This window comes from Diabrotica undecimpunctata, chromosome 11 (genome assembly GCF_040954645.1).
Source record: "Diabrotica undecimpunctata isolate CICGRU chromosome 11, icDiaUnde3, whole genome shotgun sequence".
Taxonomy (NCBI): domain Eukaryota; kingdom Metazoa; phylum Arthropoda; class Insecta; order Coleoptera; family Chrysomelidae; genus Diabrotica; species Diabrotica undecimpunctata.
Window position 1 is genome coordinate 15,511,966 of NC_092813.1, and position 22,529 is coordinate 15,534,494.

The 22,529-nt window shown below is 33.1% G+C and overlaps 2 protein-coding genes across 2 annotated transcripts; one reads left to right on the forward strand and one right to left on the reverse strand.

The window, feature by feature from the left end:
* Nucleotides 1–7,948: 7,948 nt before the first annotated feature.
* Nucleotides 7,949–15,548, forward strand: LOC140452709 (uncharacterized). Its single transcript, XM_072547030.1, has 3 exons — nt 7,949–8,299; nt 11,832–13,545; nt 13,612–15,548. Exons 1-3 carry the CDS (start codon nt 7,949–7,951, stop codon nt 15,546–15,548), a joined length of 4,002 nt encoding a protein of 1,333 aa, XP_072403131.1.
* Nucleotides 15,549–18,068: 2,520 nt separating this feature from the next.
* LOC140452710 (uncharacterized) lies at nt 18,069–19,313 on the reverse strand. Its single transcript, XM_072547031.1, has one exon. The coding sequence runs from the start codon at nt 19,311–19,313 to the stop codon at nt 18,069–18,071; it is 1,245 nt and encodes a 414-aa protein (XP_072403132.1).
* Nucleotides 19,314–22,529: the final 3,216 nt, after the last annotated feature.

The window sequence follows — 22,529 nt, forward strand, 5'->3', positions numbered from 1 at the left end:
GATAATTATTATTGTTTATCATTCTTAATCACCCGTCCAGCGCAAAAAGCTCAACTCGTTTCGACCACTCAGAAGTTTCACTTTTATCCGTAGGGCAATTAAAACTAACTATTAATTTAATACAGTTCAAAATCAGATAACTGATTATTTACTTACATAAAGGTCCTTTTTAAATACACTTTACACTAATTTGCATGCAGATTACACTCGAAGTCACCCAAAATTGGAATTTAATTTCGGAGCGACACTACACACGTCCAACTAGTCTGACTGCCAAACGTCGATCAAAAAGTGATTAGTAATTGTTGTGTAGAGTTTTTAACGTCAAGAGCTGTATTATTATTCAGTAAGAAATTGTTTATTAATACTTTTCTAACCAAAACATTCAGCTGTTTTGACATTTTTTTTGCTATATTCGACATAAGTCAGTCCTACCAGAGACTGGCTCGTCGAAGTTTTAGACAGGCAACCAGTAATACAGACATGCGTTACAACTGCTGCCTATCACTCGAAACTTTAATACAATAAAACCAAAAATAGTTACTTTTGACTACATGAGTAACAACTTAAATCAATGTTCTCCTACAGTTAGCAACACCATGTCTGGAAACAGCATCATCAGTAATAATCCAAATTCATATGCAACTGCTACTATGTCAAAACCCAAACCGAAATATCCCAAAAAAGATCAAGCAATATTAATACATGCTGAACCAAACTTATTACTACTCGACTACGTCAAAGCCATAGGAAACATTGTTAGCCCCAAAAACATATGCTTCGCCTCAAGAATTTCCAATAACCGGATATGCATCTACTTAACAAATTCTGAACTCGTAGAACATATTTTAACAGAATATCCTACGATTACAATCAACTCTGTAGAACTACCCATAAGAAGACTGGTAACCCCAGCCAAGAGACTAATAATCTCCAACGTCTGTCCATCAATACCTCATGAAATTATAGAAAAACACCTTCAAGATCTTGGTCTTCAACTTGCTTCACCAGTGTCACATATCAAATCTGGAATCCCTGGTGATGAATTTACGCATATTATGAGCTTCAGAAGACAGGTATATATCACTCCAACTACAGATAGCCTCGAAATCGAAACATCATTAATAATTCCATTCGACAATAATTCATACAGAATATTTCTCTCTACTGACAAAATGGCATGTTTTCTATGCAAAAAACAAGGACATACAGCAAATAACTGTCAAAATCCCCCTAGCAATCCTCTTCCAAACGAACAAACGTCCCCAGCTGAACCCATCCCTGCTACCCCAATATCAAACAACATGGCACCACCAAACACAACACAAAATTCAGTTCCCAGTCAACAGATAAAAACTGTCGACATATCCACCACTTCTATTGCCGCAAACAATGAATTTCTTCCTCCTACCACTGGTCAGAAACGAACTCGTTCAGACCTCAGCGATTCTACCTCCCAAGAAACATACACATCTACTAACTTACCCATCAAAGACATAAAAATGCCTTCACCCGATGCAAACGTACCTATAAAGCATAAAACTAAAAAATCCAAGTAAGTCGCACCCGATCAGTCTAAATTAACTGCCTCCTCTGTTCTCACAATTAATAATCTTTATCAAAAAAATCCAAACTTATTCTCCTTACCGGTTGAAAATTTTCTTGCCTTTCTGGAAAACTTATTCGGCAGTAATAACCCTCTACAAGAAGCACAGCAGTTCACTCAAAATGTAAGATCACTACTCGACGACATGTTTAGAATATACCCTTCACTGGAAGATAGAACAATTAAGAATAGATTTACAAGGATTTCTAAGAAAATTAAACAGCAACTAAATTTCGACAATTCAGAAATTGGAAGCACAACATCGCAATCTACAAATAATGATGAAGATTATCTAACCGACTCTTCTCTGACCTCTCAACGTTCTAAATGTTAAAAATTTTTTTACTTTCACGTTAGTGCAGTGGAACTGCGATGGGTTCTACCCTCGCTTAGAACGCTTACAACAATTAATAAATAATACAAAAGCAGATATTATCTGCCTTCAAGAAACCAATTTCAAGGAAACACATAGACGTGAACTTAAAAATTTTAAAGGTTACCATTTCCGTAGGCCTACGTTTATAAGAGCAAGTGGGGGAACATCTATCTTCGTGTCTAATGATTTATTTTCTATACAATATATCCTAACCACCAATTTGGAGCTATAGCAATAACTGTCTGGTGTCCCGACCAAATAACCATATGCAGTACATATATTCCACCTAATTATAACTTAACAAAAACCGAGTTAGATGATTTAATCCGCCAACTTCCCAGTCCTTTTATACTAGTTGGAGACTTTAACGCCCATAATACCATGTGGGGCTCAAAGAAAACTTTTGGTAGAGGAAAAACCGTAGAGGCCGTATTGAGTTGCAATAATACTTGTCTGATGCATGGTGGAGCCAGTACATATTTTAACATTGCCTCAGGAACTTACTCATCTATCGATCTAAGCATATGTGATCCCAAGTCTGCCGATTCACTCTCATGGTATACTTTAGATAGCCTATATGATAGTAACCACTTTCCGATAGTCATAACAAATAGCAATAAAAATTTTTGCACCATTACTAAATGGAATATCGCTACAGCGGACTGGAATAATTTTCAAGCTAGCGCCGAAGATCATATTTTATTACTTCAACAATCTGAAGATATAGACGAGGCAATAACTCTCTTTAACAACTGCATTATTATGTCTGCAGAAAATCATGTAAAAAAAATAACAATTTGCCCCTCTAAAAAAGCAGTACCATGGTGGAATTCAGAATGTGAACTAACTGTACGTCAATGCAAAACAGCCCTCAACAGATATCGAAAAAGAAGAACTCAAGAAAACCCAATCTATTTCAAAAAGCTAAGAGCCAAAGCGAAATATGTCCTTAAAAAAAGTAAAAAAGATTCCTGGCAAAATTTTGTCTCTACAATTACTAGTGATACTCCACCATCTAAAGTTTGGATAAAAATAAGACAAATGAAAGGTCATAAAACTCCTCCAAAAAATCCAGCAATATCACTGAATGGAAACGTTATAAGAGATAACCAAAAAATTGCTCAAATAATGGCTGAAAGTTTTGCATGGAAATTCAGGTCTGAAGTCTAACAGATTGAAAGTCCAAATGACCAGAATATACAAATTCCTCTTGTTCCACAAATTAGTAGACACGACATTGATGCTATTAACCTTCCTTTTACACAAGAAGAATTAGCACTTGCACTATCCTCTTGTACGAACTCCGCCGCTGGACCAGACAATATCCCAATTATATTCATCAAAAATTTATCTCATTCCAGCCTCGCAACACTGTTGAATCTTTATAACAAGATATGGCATACTCAGCAATTACCCAAACTGTGGCGTGAATCAATTATCATACCAATAAAAAAATCTGATCTACCCTCAAACCTAACAAAATCATACAGACCTATCTCTTTAACCTGTTCATTATGTAAACTGTTTGAGAAAATGATTAATTCAAGATTAACATGGCTTCTCAAAAAATATGCAATAATTGACTCAGCGCAATCCGGTTTCAGACGTCACCGTTCAACTCTTGACAATTTAGTGCTATTACAAACACAAATAGCTTCCGCTATTTCAAACAAACAGGATCTGATCGCTACTGTCTTTGATATAGAAGGAGCTTTCGATACTATCTCGCCCCAAGCCATTCTTGAAAAGCTTCGTCAATACAAGATAACAGGAAATATTTACTCCTTCATAAAAAACTTTTTACAACAAAGAACGTTCAAAGTAAAAACAAATGGGGAAATTTCGGCGACATTCGGGCAAGATAATGGAGTTCCACAAGGTTCAGTACTCAGTACAACACTGTTCATTCTTGCAATAAATGATATTTGTTTCAGTATTTGTCCACCAGTCAAGCACTTAATATACGCAGATGACCTTATTTTATATTGTCAGGGAAATCGCCACATGCAACGTACTCCAAACCGCTGTAAATCAACTTAGCGAATGGTCCAAAAAAACCGGATTAGCCCTTTCAACGACTAAATCCAAATTAATACGGTTTAGCAGAAGACCCTGCAGCCAAAGTCCAATTATCACCCTTAATGGAACTCCATTGCAACTAGTTACTCATCACAAAATACTTGGTTTAACGTTTGACAGTAGGCTAACTTGGAAACAGCATATTAGTGTATTAAAGGGCAATGCAATGAAGAGACTCAATATCATCAAGGCACTATCAAAGTACACATGGGGTGCGGACGAAACCATCTTACTTAATATATATAGAGCTTTAATCCGCTCAAAACTGGACTACGGCAGCTTCATATATATGTCTGCATCAAAATCTGACTTAAAGCTACTGAACTCTGTGCAAAACACTTCTATTCGTCTTTGCTTAGGCGCTTTCAAATCCAGTCCCATAGATAGCCTTTACTGCGAGGCTAATGAACCACCTCTCTGGATTCGACGAGAGTATCTTCTCCAATCTTACTTTGCTTCCGTATCCGCAAACCCATCCAATCCAGTCTACCATTTAATTACTTCAGCATCGCCTCCGGAGACCCCACAAAGGATCCAATCAATAATAGACATCCAGAAATTAACTCTAAGAAATACCATCGACCTTACTAAAACACATCCCTTCCCAATCCCGGATACCCCGCCTTGGAATAGACCAATCCCACATTCAATCACTTGTCTATTAGAATACAGTAAACATGAAACCTCAAGCTTTCTCATAAGGCAACACTTCAAAGAAATTATAAGCAAGTACCAATTCCAAACAATTCTGTATACAGATGCCTCCAAAAGCGAAGCAGGCGTTGGATGTGCCGTTACCACACATGATGAAGTAATCAAATCATCTTTTTTACCGAATTTATGCAGCGTATACACTGGAGAACTTTATGCAATACTAGAGGCTTTTAAAAAACTAAAAACAGATCATAAAAACCAAGCAATATGCACAGACTCGCTGTCATCACTACAATCGATAAAAAGCCTATACTCTTAGCATCCCTTAGTTCAAGAAATCCATAGGACACACAATGCACTCGCTTTTCAAGCGAGTCAGATGGTAGCCAGATGTCACGATCATCTGGCTACCATCTCATGTTGGCATCCCCGGTAATGAAAAAGCAGACCAAGCAGCCAAGCAAGCTTCTTGTGTAAACAGTCAATCCTCAAAAGCCCAACATATTCAAATCCGTAATGACCTAAAGCAAATCTTCAAGCAACAACAATATCATACCTGGCAAACCCACTGGAACACAATCAAGAGTGCACTACATGAGATCCGGCAGACTGTTGAAAAATTTAAACTTCCAAAAATGTCTAGAAACGAAAAAGCTGTCATCCGAAGATTAAGAATAGGACATACCCGATTCACACATGAATATTTAATGAAATCCGAGCCGAAGCCCAATTGCCAAATCTGCTCAAGTGTATTAACCGTGAAACATATCCTGATCGAGTGTCCCCGGTACGCAAAACACAGAGTGCAACATAAACTTAAGTCAAATATCAAAGACGTTTTAAACTCGTCTGATCAAGTCTTTAACCTAATTGGTTTCTTGAAAGACATTCAGTTGTTCAACAGATTATGACCCCTTGTTTAGTAGGGAGGAAATAGCGTAGGAGCAGAGGAGCACGGAGCACCTGCATACACCTGTCCCTAATTTGCATACACCTGCCCTAATTTGCATACAGCTGTCCCTAATTTGCATACACCTGTCCCTAATTTGAATGTGCTCCCTAATTTGCATACACCTGTCCCTAATTTGAATGTGCTCCCTAATTTGCATACACCTGCCCTAATTTGCATACAGCTGTCCCTAATTTGCATACACCTGTCCCTAATTTGAATGTGCTCCCTAATTTGCATACACCTGTCCCTAATTTGAATGTGCTCCCTAATTTGCATACACCTGCCCTAATTTGAATGTGCTCCCTAATTTGCATACACCTGTCCCTAATTTGAATGTGCTCCCTAATTTGCATACACCTGTCCCTAATTTGAATGTGCTCCCTAATTTGCATACACCTGTCCCTAATTTGAATGTGCTCCCTAATTTGCATACACCTGTCCCAAATTTGAATGTGCTCCCCAATTTGCATACACCTGTCCCTAATTTGCATACAGCTATCCCTAATTTGCCATACCAGGGGTCATGCTCCCTAATTTGCATAAGCTTGTCATCCTAAATATAACCTGGTGTTAAAAGTTAGCCAACTCAAAGTAAAACAATTCCAATTGAATCAAGTTTCAAAATAATAAAATTAACTTATGGTACCCTAATGACACTAGTTTATAAATATCCAGGATTACTAAATCATAAAGTCCTTAAAGATATAAGACATATAGTTTCAAGAAACCCACTCAAAAATTATTAATTTTTACTAGTAGTAAAACAGAGAAATATTTTTTGTTCAATATACTTAAAGCATCAAAAATAATACTTAAATAACCCAAGCCCCTGGAATTAATTTATAGATAAGCAGGAAAACATTCATATCCTTAAAGTCCATGTATGCAGCTATTTTGTTATAAAGATATCAAGGACTATTTAATGGTCAACTTTAACGAAAATGTCCGTATCCACTACGTTGAAGAAAATTGTCCATGTAGAACCAGGTACTGGGAATTTGTTGCTTTGGCCGAGTAAGCTTCCGACTTAGAATAGAAAAAACCGCTAAAATATTAATCATGTACTAAATATAAAACAGAAAAATAAAATACATTCATTAAACATTTTTATTTATACTACTCCTTTCACTAATTTTGAGACAGATTTTACAAAGAAATTTAGAAAAAATTTTAATCACAATTAATACTGTTTGTATTAATTTACTACATAAATTTTAGACCACAAATAGAGTATTGCCGAAAAGCCTCATATCTGTTTCATAAAGTTTCAAGAATAAACAGCCAAAAATCATTAATTTATAAAAAATGCATTCATAAAAAAACATTTTTTATTTTATTCTTTCCACTAATATTTACTGTATTTTAACAAAGAATTTGGTCACTATATAGCTATAACAACACATGTTAATTTTTTAAACACTTTGTACTTGTTCAGATGGGTCTCAAGGTGCAGGGACATTTGTTTTCAATTAATATTGTGTACTGGTACAGTTGCAACTTCCAATAAATGAATCTTGTCTTTTAAGTAATATTTTGTTATATGGGTAGTATAAATTTTGCAGCCTGCAATAATTAAAGTGGCACCTTTTTCTTTAATTAGTATGTTATATGGGTACATATAAATAAAGAAGTTAGCAAATTAACTACTTATGTTGGTAGCAATGAATGTGGATACAAAGAGAATTAATTGTAGTAATATATGCACAGATGCAACTAGCATCTTGTCTTTAAGTGAATAGGTATATAGAGGTACTTATAGATAAATTGTACAACAAGCAATAAATAAAGTAACACCTTTTCTTTCAATTAGTATTGTGTAGTTGGATAGGGGTACTGAATGCATAAACTTTGCAGTCTGCAATAAATGAAATACCCTTTTTCTTTCAATTAGTATTTTGTAGTTTTATATGGGTACATATGTAGCTGCTTGAAAGAGGCCTGAAATTAAGTTAATAAACTGCTGGTAGCACTACACAGGTGAGGTTCTTCAAGATTTAATTGATGTGGGTAGCAGGTATTGAGACACAAAGAAAATTATTAAAAATTATGTTTGTAGAAATTACCTTTAGTAAGAGGTAAGTAGGGAGTGGGTTGGGTCTAAGAAATAAGGTTTATTTTTCATTGGTTACACCACTACATAGCAATTCAGAGAGGGGTATAGGACTGTGAGAGGGATTAGGATCCTATAAAACCAATACTTGCTCCATTATATGATTATTTTTTAGTGACAAACCCAAACAATTTAAGTTAAAAAGTTTTAGTTTTCTGTGAAAAAACCAAAATGAAAGTATCCAAGTTTAGTGTTCCTATTAATGGAAAAAAATCGGGGAAAATTATTACGCAATTGCTAAAATCTCCTCATTTGGAGGATAGTGTTAACTCAAGCATAGAGTTTGTTGAAGGCGATATGGAAAACCATTGTCCCTTAGGATTTAAAGAATTCCAGCAGAAGGTTTCCTGTTCATCCACACCAGGCCAATCAATAATGGATTCAAGATATGATAATATATCTGAAGATAGTGCTTCCGAAGATGAACAAGTTTTAAAAGTGTCAATGAGTGAATTAAACGGGTCAATAGAGGAAGGAAGTGCGCTTAATGCGACAACGGACTACGATGGTATTGATAAAACGGTAGTAACTTCCGATCATGATTTTAAAAAAGTGTTAACAGAATTTGTAAGTGCAAATGAAAAATTTTTAAGTGACTATAAAAACCAAAGGGATATTATTTTAAAAAAACTATCCAGCTATGACAGGAAAAAAAGAGGGCTCAGCAAAGTTTACAAATTTTGAACCAAAAAATTGCTACATCCAACAAATTATTAACAAGTATTCATTCATTGTGCGAGTGAAAAGGTAAAACCAATACTTAGGATTTCAAGACTTGTTCAAATTTAATAGTGAAATTTATTTTGTGAGTGATAATCAAAAATCAATGTAATTTAATCAATCAATGTAATTTTTATTATAGAGTTTAATATTTATCTAATGACAATATAAGCTACATATCTTCCTTGATGTATTAACTGTTATAATTCCATATAAAAGACAAAAAGACTTTTAATGGTACTATGTGTTTTTATAAAAAAACACATAGGAGCCCTAAAAGTCTTTTTGTCTTTTATATGAAGTTATAGCTGTTAGTATATCAACAAAGGTAAAATATTATTTTGTTTTCAAAAGAATACAAAACTTTTTTAAACTTGAACTGATTTATTTTGTAAGCGATAATCAAAAATCAATGTAATTTAATTATTATAGAGTTTAATATTTATCTAATGACAATATAAGCTACATATCTTCCTTGATGTATTAACTGTTATAATTCCATATAAAAGACAAAAAGACTTTTAATGGTACTATGTGTTTTTATAAAAAAACACATAGAAGCCCTAAAAGTCTTTTTGTCTTTTATATGAAGTTAAAGCTGTTAGTATATCAACAAAGGTAAAATATTATTTTGTTTTCAAAAGAATACAAAACTTTTTTAAACTTGAACTGATTTATTTTGTAAGCGATAATCAAAAATCAATGTAATTTAATTATTATAGAGTTTAATATTTATCTAATGACAATATAAGCTACATATCTTCCTTGATGTATTAACTGTTATAATTCCATATAAAAGACAAAAAGACTTTTAATGGTACTATGTGTTTTTTTATAAAAAAACACATAGAAGCCCTAAAAGTCTTTTTGTCTTTTATATGAAGTTATAGCTGTTAGTATATCAACAAAGGTAAAATATTATTTTGTTTTCAAAAGAATACAAAACTTTTTAACTTGAATTGTTTGGGTTTGTCACTAAAAAAATAAAAATATACACAATAATCTGCCTTTTATTTTCTTAGTACCTAGGTTAAAAATTATCTGTTTGATACATATCTTCCTTGATGTACTAACTGTTACAATCTTATATAAAAGACAAAAAGTTTTTTGTCTTTTATATGAAGTTATAGCTGTTAGTACATCAACAAAGGTAAAATATTGCTTTGTTTTCAAAAAAAATACAAAACTTTAGGGTGTTTCATGGTCTAAATTGATAAAAAATGAAAAATAATGACTTTTTATGAAATTTACATGAATTCTTTGACCCAATTTGACAATCGAAATCATTTTTTTGTATAAAGTATAAAAAATACTGTTAATTTTTAAATAAACCAACACATGAAATAATTTTTGTTTTGACTTATAGTTTAAAGCAAATTTCGATTGTTATTAAACATTTTGATTGTTATTAAACATGAAATAATAATCGTAGATTACTTACTTTTTGACATAATTTTAAATAATCCAGATATTTCACAAACACCCACAAACAGACACACACACACACCATTTTTTTACGAAAACAAACAGAAAAAACACCAGATTTTATTCAAATATATCAACAAACGAACCGCCATTTTATGTTACGTTACTTAAGCGTCTATATTCTTTGCTAAAACAGAGATGAGCAGTAAAACATTTATTTATTATTTGAACACTTTTCAGTCATTTAGCTCCATCTATAAATTAAAACGATAACCTCTCCTTCACGTTTGAATGTAATCTTGGAGAGTTTCGCCATTGAAATTAAAGATGGCGCCAGCAGTACCATACCGTACTTCATGGATTATTTCAAATAAAATAGGCCAGGATTTTAACGAAATTTTTTAATTTGTCATAATTTTTAAAAATAAAAGGTTTTAGATAAAAATTAAATGTTTTCAAACTTGGAAATTAAAAGAAATGTTATTGGGATCTTATTTATATTATAGTTAAAGTCCGAAAATTGGATTTTTTAGTGTTTTTTAACATTTTATATCAAATATCTCTGGATCCTTAAAAGATAAAAGGCCCAAATTTTTACAGTATTAGTAGGTAGATAATATCAAGTTCCTGGTAAAGTTTTTTTTTTTGAAAAAAACAAGTAAAACAAAGTTTTTTGGATTTTTTGCAAGTATTTTAAAAAATCTCTGCGGAACTAAACAATACATTTCAAGATAAAAAACTGCTTTGGGTTCAGAGATATGGGACATTTTCATTAAATAAAACTTAAAGAATTAAAACAACACTTTTTTAAAAATTTATATATTTGTATAACCAAGTATAGTACCTATTTAATTGTATAGTCTATGCATTACACAGAAGACAGTGGTTTATAAACACCACGGAATATAGTTTTGTTTCACACACAGCGCAATGATGTCCAGATATTTCATTATATCTCCCACTAACATGGCGGCTCACATGGGCAGATGGGACTTCGCTTGGTAGTCCTTGCAATACACTAAAAAAACAAGATATGCACAGTGGAGTATTGTCCAAAATGTAATAGTGTTCTGTAACGCATATAGGGTAACTTTGTTGATTATTTAAAAACCATCTATTATCAATATCACTAATATTAACAATTTTTTCGTCAATTTCGGAATTATCTACTTCTAAAAATTCACTGTCAATTATTTCGTCAAGATCAATTGTTGATGCCTCACTACTTAAATCGTCTTGTTCCATGATTTCTCTTCTGCTATGGTAAAAGTTTAACTGACCGAATAAGTGTCTTATTTTATTTTATAAAGCCGAGGAGCACCTCTCCTATATCTATTATAAGTGGGGAACTTGTGTTTTTAACCTATCCCCATACACAAAGGGTTAGCATACAACTGTCGTTTACCTGTCAAACATCTGCTTCCTGATTTACATTCACCCATCACTAGTTTGCAGGTGTAATTTACATACAGTTGCCGCCACATGATAATTTACATACATACGGGTCTCATTTTTATAAAGAAATGTGGAAAGCAGAACATCTGTTAAACAACTGCTGCCTATTTTATATTTAACTGTTTTTAATTTGTGGGTGCAATCTGCGTATATCAGCCCTTACAATATAATTTGCAAATATACGGGTCACATAGTCGCAGCTTTTCATTTGTGGTATTTATATAAAGAAAGGTGGAAATCAAAACATCTGCTCACCCACATAGAGGCTATAGCGCAGAAGTAGGGGTAAAAAAGGGTATTTAAGCTTGGGTGAATCATTCTAGATGTTTAAACATATAAGATGAATCAGTGTACGTGCGGTAAAACTTTTTCGCGGTCTTATAACCTTCGTAGACATATGACTGTATGTAATAAGAGTCACTCGCGTGTGTTTATCTGTAACAAATGTGGAAAGACTTTCACACGAGGTTCTAATTTACAACGTCATGAAGTTAGTTCGTGTTACGCCGCTTGCCCTATTCCGAGAAAGAGACTAAGACCAATAGGTGTTGAAGTGCTTGAGAATGGTGTTACTAAACTAACACATGCATTTAAAAATAGAATAGCATCATACCGATTTATGAGTAAATCTAACAAAATTTCCTATTCCGGCTTCATGAATGAGGTTAAACCAAAAGTAATAAAAATTCTTAGTGACTATCTTCTTCAACACACGGCTCTTAAAGTTAACTGTGAACTGTTTGCGATGTTTTACAAACCCGAGAATGAGATGTCAGATATTAAGTCAATGAATACATCTAATAAAATCTTCACTTTGAGTAGTCACATATCCGACATGTATGATGACTTTGCTGAAGCGATAATGACACAAGCATCAGAGTTCCAGGAGAAAGATTCCAACTGGGCACTTCAGGAAATTCTATTCCTAGATGTCAACATTAACAAATTCAGTACTGTTTCTGCATCAGCATATATTAATCTTCCATCGCAGATTAAAAGAAAAGGTGCAATTTTAAATATTCAAAACAAAGATAGCATGTGTTTTGCTTATTGTGTGATGGCTGCTATATTTCCTGCTAATGGTGATCCAACAAAACCAGAGTCATATCCTCCTTGTGACACACTTCTAAATTTTGATGGTATCGGGTTCCCGGTTAAGTTAAAGGACATTAACAAGTTTGAGATTTTAAACAATATATCAGTTAACGTTTACGGTCTTCAATCATATTTTAAAGAAAACAAGATGCAATATGAAGTTGTAGGACCACTTCACTATACTCAACAACGTAAACTTATACATGTTAATCTTTTATTAATAAGTGACAATAATCAGAGCCATTATTGTCTCATAACAGACTTGTATCGCTTAGTAAAAACTCAAAAGACAAAATATGACGGAAAACAATATTTCTGTGATGGGTGTCTTCAAACTTTTTCAACCCTTGAAAAGCTAAAAAATCACCAAGAAAATGATTGTTTACACATCTCTACAATACTCCCAACCAGTGAATTGAGAGTTAACAAGTGTGGTGAAACTCTTCCATCCAATATTCTAAAATTTATCAATATTGAAAAGACAAGCCAACACCCGTTTGTAATTTATGCTGACTTTGAGTCGATTCTTAAGCCAATACATCATTGTGATCCATCAGATGGACAATCCTACACAATCAAAGTTGCAGAACACCAGCCTTATTCATTTTGTTTCTACCTCAAGTGTTTTTTTGATGATAGTTTATCAAGATTGGAAACATATCAGGGTAAGGACGCTGCTAAAGTGTTTGTTCAAAAGTTAGATGCTTTAGCTATTAATTTATACCAGAATCATCTAAAGCATATCAAACCAATGGTGTCTTTGACTAGAGAAGAAAACAAGAATTTTCAGAATGCCTTCAAATGCTCCATTTGCCAGAAATCGTTTTCCTCGTTCGACAAAAGAGTTCAAGATCATGATCATCTTACAGGATTATACAGAGGTGCAGCACACAATTCCTGCAACTTAAATTTTAAGGTACCTAATTTTATTCCAATTCTATTTCATAATTTAACAAATTACGATTGCCACATGTTTATTAAGGAATTAACAACTAATGGGGAGTATTTATCAGCTATTGCGCAAACTAAAGAAAAGTATATTACATTTTCAAAATCTGTTCTAGTACACAATAGTGATGATTCAAAAAAACATAATGTTTATTTAAAATTAAGGTTTGTAGATTCATTTAAATTTTTAGCAAAGTCTTTAGATAAATTAAGCCAAACATTAGAGTCTAGTCAATGCAATGAAATAAGGAAATATTTCCCAGGTGAAAAAGAGTTCGGTTTAATGCGCCGTAAAGGTGTGTTTCCATATACATATATTGATAGTTATATCAAATTAGAAGAGAAACATCTACCATCTAAAGAAAAATTTTATGATAATTTAAGGGGAGAACATATAACTACAGAAGATTATAACAGAGCACAGGAGGTCTGGGATCATTTTAACTGCCAATCTATGGGGGATTATGGAATGCTGTATTTAAAATCAGATGTACTTCTACTAGCTGACATATTTGAAAATTTTAGAAAGGTATGTCTCAAAGAGTACAAATTGGATCCTGCACATTATGTTACAGCCCCATCTCTAACATGGGATGCTATGTTAAAATATACCGATATCGAGCTTCAGCTTTTAACGGATGTTGATATGGTACACTTTTTCAAAAAAGGGATCAGAGGAGGCGTGGCTACCTGTACGAAACGTATGGGTATTGCAAACAACAGATTTTTAAGTAATTTCGATCCAACAAAACCGGAAACGTACATAATGTATCTAGATGCCACTAATCTCTACGGTGCCGCCATGAGCCAACCTCTTCCTTGGGGAAATTTTAGATGGTTAAATGAACAAGAAATTGACCAATTTAATGTTTTTAATATTGATGATGATGGTGAAAAGGGGTATGTGTTGGAAGTAGACTTGCATTATCCACCCAATATGCATGATCAGCATAACGACTTACCATTTTGCCCCGAGTCAATAGTACCACCTAAAAGTAAATACAAAAAACTGATTCCTAATTTATACGATAAAAAAAAATATGTCATACATTATAGAAATTTAAAACAATGTATACAGTACGGATTAAAGTTAGAAAGAGTGCATAGAATACTAGAATTCTCCCAATCACTTTGGTTAAAAAAATATATTGATCTGAATACTTTTCTCCGAAACAACGCCAAAAATGAATTTGAGCGTGATCTTTTTAAGCTTCTTGTCAATGCTATATTCGGCAAAAGCCTGGAAGGAATAGATAAAAGAAAGGATATACGTCTTGTTTCTCAGTGGGAAAATAGCAAGGGAAGGGTTGGAGCAAAATCTTTAATTGCCAAACCAGAATTTAACTCATTATCAATATTCAGCGAAAATTTAGTTGCAATTCATTTAAATAAAACCAAAATTATTTACGATAAACCTTTATATATTGGTTTTTCTATTCTGGATGTATCTAAGACATTTATATATGATTTCTTCTACGGGTATATAAAAAACAAGTACCACAATAATGCTAATCTTCTCTATACAGATACTGATTCGCTCATTCTAGAAGTACAAACACCAAACTTTTATGATGATATGAACAAAAATCTACGTTACTTTGATACATCTAATTATTCGGAAAATAATCAACATGGGGTAGACAAGACAAAGTCAATTCTTGGAAAGATGAAAAATGAATTTCCAAACACCACCATTAAAGCATTTTATGGTACTGGAGCTAAAGCTTATTGTATTGTGGCTGATACAATTGTGAAAAAAGCGAAAGGTGTTTCCAGACATGTTGTTAAAAACCAACTACATTTAAATGATTACGTAAGAGTTGTACAAAACAAAGAAACAATATTTAGAAAAATGTATTTTTTTAGGTCAGAAATGCACACTATTTACACCGAATTGCGAAATAAGGTATCACTAACATCCCGTGACGATAAAAGATATGTTATTCCTGGTGATGTCTCTACTTTGGCTTGGGGCCATTTATTAATTAATCAGCATGAAGGTAATATAGATGACCTTTTATTTTTTGCGAATGAAATGATAGATGCTCCTACATTATATGACTTAAATAATATCCCCAATGAGGAATTGTTCCAAGTTGCACCTTTTTATTATGACTCCTACTTATAAATTATTGTTTGTTATCTGTAATTATATTTAAGAATTAAGCATATGTATATTTTTGTGTATTAATAAAACACTTGTATATTAACATATTTTTTTATTTAAAACTTTAATTAATTCCATTACCAGAGGAACTATTGACAAAGTTGAACATATAGCTATATAATAAAATATTGGAGATAAACCTTTTTCATCCTTGGGACTTTCATTATAAAGTTCTAACCAGCCGGAATCAGTGATTTTTTCACTAAAATGTCTAAAACGCAATTTATATTTGGTACTGTTCAAAGCTATTTGAGCTTGTAAAGTTGGTAGAAAATTGTTTTCCGGATACGATTTCATTCTTGTCCATTTCGACGGCCACGTGTCATTTAGTATACCATTACTATCAAAACACACAAAAGTTTCTCTAACATTGATTGGTTCTTGAATTAAGAGCAAATTTCCCACAATTGCTTGTAAAACAATAAAGTTTAATGATACCATCATAATAATAGCTGTTTAGAATTTAACGTCTATTTATAGTAAATCTAACTTTGGACGTGGGGAGTCCCATTTATGTGGTGGGGATTCCAATAATCCATCACGATAACCTACAGAACGATGAGATAGTCCCATAGGTCTAGTCTCACTACAAAATGCACAAAATTCAAATACCAATTTCCATCCTTTAAATATTAAGTTTCTTCGAATAAGTCTAGTTCCAGACATTTTACGACAAACGAGACAAAGCTTTTGTCGTACAATATAAAAAGGAAGTCTCGAAAATGTTTCCCATTCGTCACTCCTATAGCTAAGTAGATTATCACAATATTTATATGGTATGTTCCCTTCGTTTATTATACTTGAACACATAATTAAAAGTATACAAATTAGATTTTGTGAGGGACTCTAACGAACTGGTTTATGATTTAGCTTAACAAGTTTCAACAGGAATGAGTCCCCGCTAGCTGATAAAGTCTTACACACCTTGCTTGGTACACTCTAGTGTTAATATATTATTATGAGTGGGGGTAATGAGCAACACACCTGCAACCGGTGTCAATGGGGGTAGGAAGGATATAAGGAAGAACCATCGTTAATTTAAACAGTATGGACTCAAGAAGGTTTCGTGAACGGCTTAATCAGTTTAGTATACGCATTAAAAGGATAAAACGTGATATTCTATTTTACAAAAGTCAGAGATATATCAATCATATAAATAATCGTATTAACCAGTTAAAAAGTGAATACAAAGATAAACAACTTATGTTTAAACAGTTTTCAAAGCTGTGTTTGAGTGATGCGCTTGCGTAGTGGTAAAGTTTACACAACAAAACCAGAAGCAGACGTAAGACTATTTTTTCTCTCCAGATACGAAGAGCAAAAGTGGATAGACTTGGTCTTTAAGAATATTAACAGATTTACTAAAGATGGATTGTTGCCTCCGGTCTCGCATAATGGCAGAGCATCCAAAAAAACCGTTGTACAAGTTCACGACCACAGAATTGGAATATTTTAGCCTAGCCTACGTAAGAAAATTTGTAGACCCAATTGAACTTCTCCGTTCATGGTCTATACTACCCAGAAAATTTTGCCAGGATTTTGAAGTTCAAACTCGTCTCCCATGTTTCGTTCATTTCAATCGTCCTGAGTGGAGAACAGAGTTAGAAGGATTCGCCCCAGCTCAATCCAGTTGTCATTTGTGTAAACTTGCACTTCAAAATATAAATTGTAACATGTAATAGTTATTGAATAAAGTACTATTTTTTTAATAAGGTTTTTTATTAATAAAACAAAATGTAAAAAAAAAAAAATTATTTCATTATAAAAGTATCATAAAGTTGAAATACATTACTTAAAGCACAAACACTCCCACTGTTTGAATGATATGGACATCTTGGCTCCATTTTCTGCAGAGCTGGTTGTTCATCAAACTCCAAAACTGGGGATAGACTATACTTTTTGATGTACTGTGACTTTTCTCGCCCTTTAACATAAACCGCATTAACGCCTTTTGTCAAATGTTGGATAATATTATGGAACTGGTGTACTGGTGTAAATCCGTGATTCCAGTTCAATCCATGATGGTTATTCATCAACCAAACAGCTTGATTATAATATTCAGGACCCAATAATCGTATCGGATATGGTGGTTTAAAAAAAAAATGACTAATTTTTTGACCATCATAACTTGCAAACTCTTTCACGATAAACTTATTTTTTTCGGTAATAAAACCTTGGACATCTACTATTAAGCACATGATTACAGACTGAGTTTGTGTAGTGCATAATTTGTATTTTTAAAAGAATTTTCAGTCATGCGCATGAGAGAGTTTCGCATATAATGCCATAATTAGCACCTGACCCTTATACAGTCCTCATACGGGAAGTCTCTCATTAGATACAATTTTACAACACCTGTACCTGCTCTTTGCATACAGCTGCTCCCTATTTAAAACAAACTCCCTAATTTTCAGGTGCTCATTAATTTGCATACAGGTGCTCCCTAATTTGCATTCACCTGTTTTGTATAATATAAATATTTTACAATTGTTTCACAATTTTTGTTAGAGGGTTATATGTGAATTCTTTCTCGTGAAGTATTAGACAATAGGCTGAGATATCAGAGGTTGTTGGTTCATCTGTCTCAAATTCTATACGAAGCACAACAGATCCGGATTGAATTACTTCTTTTTGACGAGAGCAGTCAATGTGTATAAGTGGAGCAATTGTTTTAAAGTCAATTGGATTAAATATGGGTTGGTTTAAGGTCATGTGATAATAACTCTCCTGGAAATTGGCAAACATTTCATATAGTTTGGCAAACCTATTAGTCTTAAAATCTAGTTGAAGATCATTATAGGGATACCTCTCAGAATTTAAAAACACTTTAATATTCTTTAAAGTGCAATGATCAAATTTACTCATATCTTTTGTTAATTTTGATTTTCTGTTATTTTGAAAAGCAACAACAATGTGTCGTGGAGTTTCTATTTTGGTACTAGTCCGCACTGACCATGTGTGACGTGTAGAGTTATTTAGGGCTGGATATTCAATCATTTGCCAACTTCGAAATTTAATAGGTAGTTCTTGGTTTGTATGTGAAATTTTGTTTAGTCGCAACTGTTCTCGAATACTAGGAGTTACATGTGGTACCTCCCAATATAATTTAGTAATGTCAATTTTTGGACGCTCAGTCTCATCTTCGCTTACTACTGCATCAATATCATCATTTGATCGAATAAGTATCAATTCTTGTTTCATGTTCATAATAATTTTTCTAAAATCTTCAAAGAATCCGGATAATAGTCTTAAAGGTATACACACATTAAAGTTTCCATTTGAATCTACCAAAACATTGTTTTTAGGGACTTCACTATTATTTTCCATTCTACTCATTTTTGGAAACCAACCAGCATTTTCCAATAGCAAGCTTTGATTTTCGTTAAGGCTAAGATAGTTTTTAATACTTGATACTAATCCTACATCACGTACTGAATCAATTATTACCCCATTTAATTCAAAACGTAGTTCACGAAACAAGTAAGCTATACTATTATTAATAAATTTTATTTTGGTTGGTGTTTTATTGTCATGTGTGGCTAATTTGCCCTCAATATAGAGGAAACTATTTGCTGGAAACGTCAAACTATCCAAATCTTGTACTGAAATACGGATTTCATCATTGTATCCCAATTTTCCAGGAATGTATGGTTGATAAGTGTGGAACTGATAATCTTCAATAGTGTTATCATTAAAAGGTTGACCAGTAACGTGAAGAATTTCCATTATACCAAGACTTTAAATCCTAACGATTGAAGAAAGCGACGATTAGATGGAGTTATTTGTTTAAAAGGTAATCTCCTTCTATATGATTTTGGTAGAGATGGAGTTATTTTTGTAGAAGGTAATCTCTTTATATATGTTTTTGGTTCGCGAGAAAAAACTAAAACCATTATATACGTTTTCTAAGATGTAGATTTACAGTAACCTCCTCCCCTCCAAAGTCAACAAGTTTACCTGCTTGGTTGATAATTTTTGCTGTAAGGTTAGAGATTGTTTTAATACTCACTGGATAATACAAAATATTTTGGGGTACCTCAACTATTTTATACCCAGTTGGTACGGTTGGGAAGAACTGATGGATAATGTGAACTGGATTTCCGTTTAAATAGGATCCTGATGCTATGTTACAGTCAATACATAATGCGTTTGCACCCCAAATCTCCACTGGGTTGTCTGAGATATGTATCTGGTTTGCTGCTAGTAGCCCTGATTTAAATCCAAATAATTTCCCAATAGAATTCGCGGGAAGAAATGAAATTTCTCTATTACTATTAATTATAACTTTGGAGGATGATAACTGTGGAGTAATTTCTATAGTCGCATCACTATCTCTCTTTTTCATGTTTTCTTTTATAAGTTTTGTAATATCATCTAATTCATAAGACCCCTTTGGTAATTTATAGGTATAAGTAACATTTCGTATATTCCAGAGAAAAATGTTATTGTTTTCATCGATATTTGGAATACTATTAAAACTATAAAAACTAGTTACCCCAATTTCGTAATCGAATTCATCTTCAAGGTAAATCGGAGGATTAAAACTATAACTCAGATTTGAAGCGTTCCCAGTAAGCGTAAAGTTGAAAGACATTGTTTTAAAACGTAAACAATCAATGTTTGCTATTTATAGTAGTTGTATAGAAAATCTAAGGAGTAATGACCACACCTGTATGAGTCGTTTTGGATTTTATCATAATTGTAATATATTTTTACATCGCCATTACTTAAAAAATACTTTATTACGCTTTTTGGAGGGGGTAAGTCTCCATAAGAATCAAAGTAAATTACGTTAGACTTAGATTTTGCATAAGCTACCCAGTGGGTTCCGACTCCTCGATTAGAATCTAAATTTATAACACCACACTCGTTTTTATGAATTTTTTTTGGCATATTATTTCTCATATACACACCTCTAAACAAAGGAAGAGCTTTACCATGCTTTATTATATCAGTACTTGTTAAAGCATGATGAGGAAGATTTAGTTTTTTGAATAAGGCTTCAAGTATAATCCATAGCCCTTATAAGGTCTTAGATATAATCCTTTGCCTTTCTGTTCCATGGCTAGATTATGGCGTTTTTGTTCTTCAAGACTAATTCGATTAGCTTTCGCATCTCCAATGGTCTTGTAAATAGTAGTACCAAGGCCCCCAACAGCAGATAAAGCACCGATTAGTGGGAGAAGTAGGGGAAGGAATCCACCTTTCTTTGGTGTTTTAATGATCCTTTTTTTCTTATTTATTCTTTTACGAAGAGAACCACCTTTTTTGCGTCTTAGACCCATTCCCAACTTACGTTTTCCTTTCATAGCTGTTGTAACAAACCAAGCAGCTGCCTTCTGTCCAAACGGTGTGTCTTTAGATTTTACAATATCCCAAGCTTTGTTTTCTAAAATCTGATCCGCCTTGTGTCTGGTTGATAAATCAGTACTTGTAGAGTATGCAATATCGTGGTGTTTACAAGCCTCGTCTAGTTTATTAATTCCCTTATCTCCCCGCTCTAATCTTTGTTGTAAACGGGTTCCTGGTCCACAATATGAATATCCTGGAAGATGGAGTTCTAATGGAAGCTTATTTATAATTTTGTTTAATAATCCACGCCCTTTTCTTTTTATATGCCCTTGAATCTTTTTTTTCATGGTGTCTCACTTATATATATAGTAGATGGGCTATATATACCCCAAAGTTTTAAAAACATTTTATTAATGAAGATTGAAAAGCAGAAACTCTCTCTTCCTATTTCTAACCATGATGAGGTTACAGAGGAACAACATGTAAAACATGGTTATCTTTTTGGTGGCAACAGAAGGTTTTTAGTTGTTGGACCAAGTGGTTGTGGCAAGACGAATGTATTATTGTCTTTAATTGAGCATCCAAATGGTCTAAGATTTGAGAATATATATTTATATTCCAAGTCGTTGTATCAACCAAAGTATGTATATTTGCGAAACTTGGTTGAGCCAATAAAAGAAATTGGCTTTGAAGGATATAATGATCCCAATAATGTACCATCTCCTGATGATATTAAAGAAAATTCAATAGTTATTTTTGATGATATTCCATCGTGTGATCAAAAAATTGTACAAAGGTATTTTTGTTATGGGAGACATAAAAATATAGATTGCTTTTATTTATGTCAAACATACAGTGCTATTCCAAAACAATTAATTAGAGATAATTCTAATTTACTTGTAGTTTTCCAACAAGACTTTACAAATTTAAAACATATTTTTGACGATCACGTTAATATAGACATGACTTTCCAACAATTTAAAGATTTGTGCTCATTATGTTGGAAAGACAGATATGGATTTCTTGTCATTGATAAAGACTCTCCCAAATCAATGGGTCGATATCGGTATGGGTTCGATAGGTATATAAGGCTTTAAACTAACATTCCTAGTACACAATGGATCCTAAAGTTACGCGAAAACTGCTTTTATCACGACAAGCGTTGAAGAAGAAGTATCGTAGTTTAAAACATGACATAGCTCAGTCTCAATCTGCTTTAGAAAAAAATTATAAACCTATTACACAACCACTTAATGAACTTTTACATAAACTGGAAACTGTTCCGTCTATTAAACAAGAACCACAATATTCGTTTGATAAACCAATCAAGTTGAGTACACCAAAAGACTACAAAATGCGAAAATCCAATTATCGCTTAGCATTTTCTTCTCCAAATACGAGTGTACTTCCTGGGGGATCAAAAACACCTACCAACTTTGGTGATGAATCTATTATTCCAAGGGAAAGACAACCAGAAGAAACTTTTGAGTCAGAAGGACAAACTAATACCACGGATGAGGATATTAATCGGTATTTTGAGGATACGCTTAGAGAATTTAATCAAATGATTACAAATCCAGATATAATGAATCAATTTTATGAGAATTATACATCACCTTTACCAAAGAAATATATTAAAGCTAACATTGA